Below are 2,990 nucleotides of genomic sequence, written 5' to 3' on the forward strand. Positions count from 1 at the left end.
CTGCCCAGGCGGGTCACGAACCCGCAGGCTCAGGCAATCCACTCACCTCAGCCTCCCAAAAGCACGGGATTACAGGCTGAGCCACCAAGCCCAGCTTGTCTCTGGTTTTTAATGACTGTGCCTCCGCCCACCCTCCTCGTGCAGCTCCCTTCTGGCCAGATGCCCCCATGGGGCACATGCCCGCTGGACCCACTCCAAGTCCTGTGGGCCTTCCCTCTGCCTTCTCCTCTCAGTTGTATGAACTTCCTGACATCTTTAAAGCCGGTGTTGGTAGAGGCAACATAGGCCTGGCTTATCAGAAGGCTCTGCAGACCTTTATCTCAGCTGCTCACACGGAAGGAAATTGACTCATCTGTAGGTGATGGGGACGATTTAGTATTCTGAAAGTATTCTCAGTAATCAGCATCCCAAGAAGATGGGAGATTGAGTCACAAGACAGTGTGGTAGAGCTTCAGAAACGTGGGATCTTCCAGAGGGAAAATCTCCTTCCACTCCCCTTTTTGTTCTGTTGTCAGAAAATGACACATCTGAATGTGAATGTCTCCCCCTTAGTGCTCCATGGCAGCAATGTGGAGATGCTATTGTCCAATGAGCTGCACGTAAATGTGTGCTGTATGTATCTCTCTGGATAGATTCTGTACGGTTTTTCAGGTGATGGTTTGTGGTGATGTTGAACCTTTCTAGGCTGTGTCCGCCCCAGAAGAGACCCCTGCAGACTCTGCTCCTACGAAGCCCAGTGACGCTGGGGAGGATGGAGTGCCTGAAGATGCGGCGGAGGCAGGAGGACGGGCGGGCTCAGGCGGGAGGAAGGAGGCAGTGTCTGGCAAGACCGTCGCGGATGGCAAGTTGGTGAAAGGTATGCGGCTGCTCAGTCGGGTGTCAGCCATGTGTGCCCCTGGAATTAGCATGGTGGGGTTCTCCGTTCTCAAAACGGAGGCTCTGACGGCAGGGTGGGTAATGGGCAGCTAAACTTCTCGCCATGCTGTGCTCTCTTAACGTGGCGTTTGGGGTCACGTAGATTTAGGCTAGGCTTAGATATGTTTGCTTAGCAGCTTATTCTGTGCAATTTAGCAGAAATGTTTAGAAAATGTCAAACTGTGTTTCATACCCCCTCAGACTTCTGAAACTTTTTATATGCAAACTCTTGTACCAGTGAAATTCACTGTATTTGTCGAGGCAGGTGCCTTGAGAATCTCTACCAAGCAGCACCTACTGGCTCAGTGTCAGTTACTGTGTTATATTTTTGGAAGGAGACATTCATCTAGCAGAACAGAAATGCACATAAAAGGCCAGTGTAACAAAAAGCAGACAGAAGAGGCTGGCACGTGCTCCATGGCAGAGTACTGCAGGCCAGCGTGTGGAGGAGAGGTGTGAGCTGATGGAAAGGAGCACAGGCGCAGGGATAGGGATGTGGCCCAGACAGACCTGTGGCACCAGCTGCTTGGCCGGTTGAGACGTGGCAGGTGGCCGCAGTGATGGGGGGGTGGTGACATGACAAGCAGCCTGAAGAAAGAGCCCTGGCCAGCTGTTGGAGACACTGCCCACAGGGAGGCCAACCCTATGGGTTTTAGGTCAGAAGAACAACTACCCAGTCTGACCTTGTGAAGAGGTCAAGGCAGAGGAGCCATTCCCATTTGGTGGAGCTAGTGGCCTGCAGTGGAGCTGTGACAGAGTGGCAGGGAACAAGTTGGCAGCTCCTGGGCAGGAGGAAGGGCTGAACAGAGACGAGAGGTTGAGGAAGTGGGCTGGAGTGGCAAGAGCCAGCCTTTGCATGGAGACACCTGTTTTGATGAGAATGGCACTCGCTCAGCGTCACCACGTTGCAGGGATGAGCAACTGACTGTTGAAGAACTCCGAAGTGTCTTCAGGCCTCTCACTCCAGGGTATTGCCCGAACACAGGTGATTAACCTCTCGCCCTCCTGACCACCTTCAGACCCTCATGGAAATGCCAAGGGAAGGTAATAAGTGGCAGGTAAAATGGCTGTTGCTCTGGAAACCCAGGGAGGCCCTGTCCCTGTGTTGGACAAAGAAACCAGCCTCCTGACATTTAGTTCACAGGACAATAGGTGCCCTTGAGACTCAGAGCAGTGAACCCCCCAGGAGCCCACTGCCAGCAGAGGGGCAAGAGGAAGCTGGAGTACACTGGAGAGGCAGGCACCATGGCCTGGGCCTGGCCCTGGCCCTGCCTCCAGAGCTGGAAGCTGAGTGAAAGGGCCTGTTCACAGCTAGCTATGGGCTACAGACAAGGAACCCTGGGCCTGTGCTGCTGCCAGCTACACTTTCCTATAACCTGGCAGACGAAACAGCACACCAAGTTTTCCCGCCTGCATTCATTGGAGCCACAGGTCCTTGGACGGAGATCTACACAGCATCTGACAAAACCTGTTCAAACTGAATTCCCAAAAGATGGCCTCTCTGTAAGGATAATGAAACAGAAGTTATTGCACCTCCAGAGAGTCACATGCTCAGGAAAAGGCGCAGCTGAGCCTCCCAAGCACATGGGTATCTCTGAAGCAGATGCCTAAGTAACACGAGACAGATTTTCACATCTCTGATTTGTGTTCCACAAAATTGAAAGTATTATAAAATTCATGCAACTGATAATCTGACATCTGGCAAAAATTGCTTAGAAATAAATTGCCAAGGCTGGACTCGGTGGCTCAGCCTGTAATCCCAGCACTTTGGGAGGCCAAGGCCAGTGGATTACCTGAGCCCTCGAGTTCAAGACTAGCCTGGGCAACTTGGCGAGACCTTATCTCTACAAAAAATTTAAAAAAGAAAGAAATTTCCTTTTTTTTTTTTTGAGATGGAGTCTCACTCTGTCGCCCAGACTGGAGTGCAGTGGCCGCTTCCAGCCACCGCAGCCTCGACCTGCTGGGCTCTGGCGATCCTTCCGCCTCAGCCTTCTAATTAGCTGGAACTACGGGCGCGCACTACCACACCTGGCTAGTTTTTGATTTATTGTGGAGATGAGGTCTCGCCAAGTTGC

General features: G+C 52.2%; 1 protein-coding gene across 4 annotated transcripts in view; it reads left to right on the plus strand.

Moving 5' to 3' along the window:
- Positions 1-2,990, plus strand: part of SFSWAP (splicing factor SWAP homolog) — an 82,763-nt gene that overhangs the window by 42,223 nt on the left and 37,550 nt on the right. For all 4 annotated transcript variants that reach the window (XM_008061357.2, XM_008061354.2, XM_008061356.2 and 1 more), the window contains one exon: positions 685-856. In XM_008061357.2, coding sequence (XP_008059548.1) covers positions 685-856 — 172 coding nt within the window. The remainder of the gene's footprint in view (positions 1-684; positions 857-2,990) is intronic.

The sequence above is a fragment of the Carlito syrichta genome, unplaced genomic scaffold (genome assembly GCF_000164805.1).
Source record: "Carlito syrichta isolate Samal-C Ts95f unplaced genomic scaffold, Tarsius_syrichta-2.0.1 Scaffold305214, whole genome shotgun sequence".
Taxonomy (NCBI): Eukaryota; Metazoa; Chordata; class Mammalia; order Primates; family Tarsiidae; genus Carlito; species Carlito syrichta.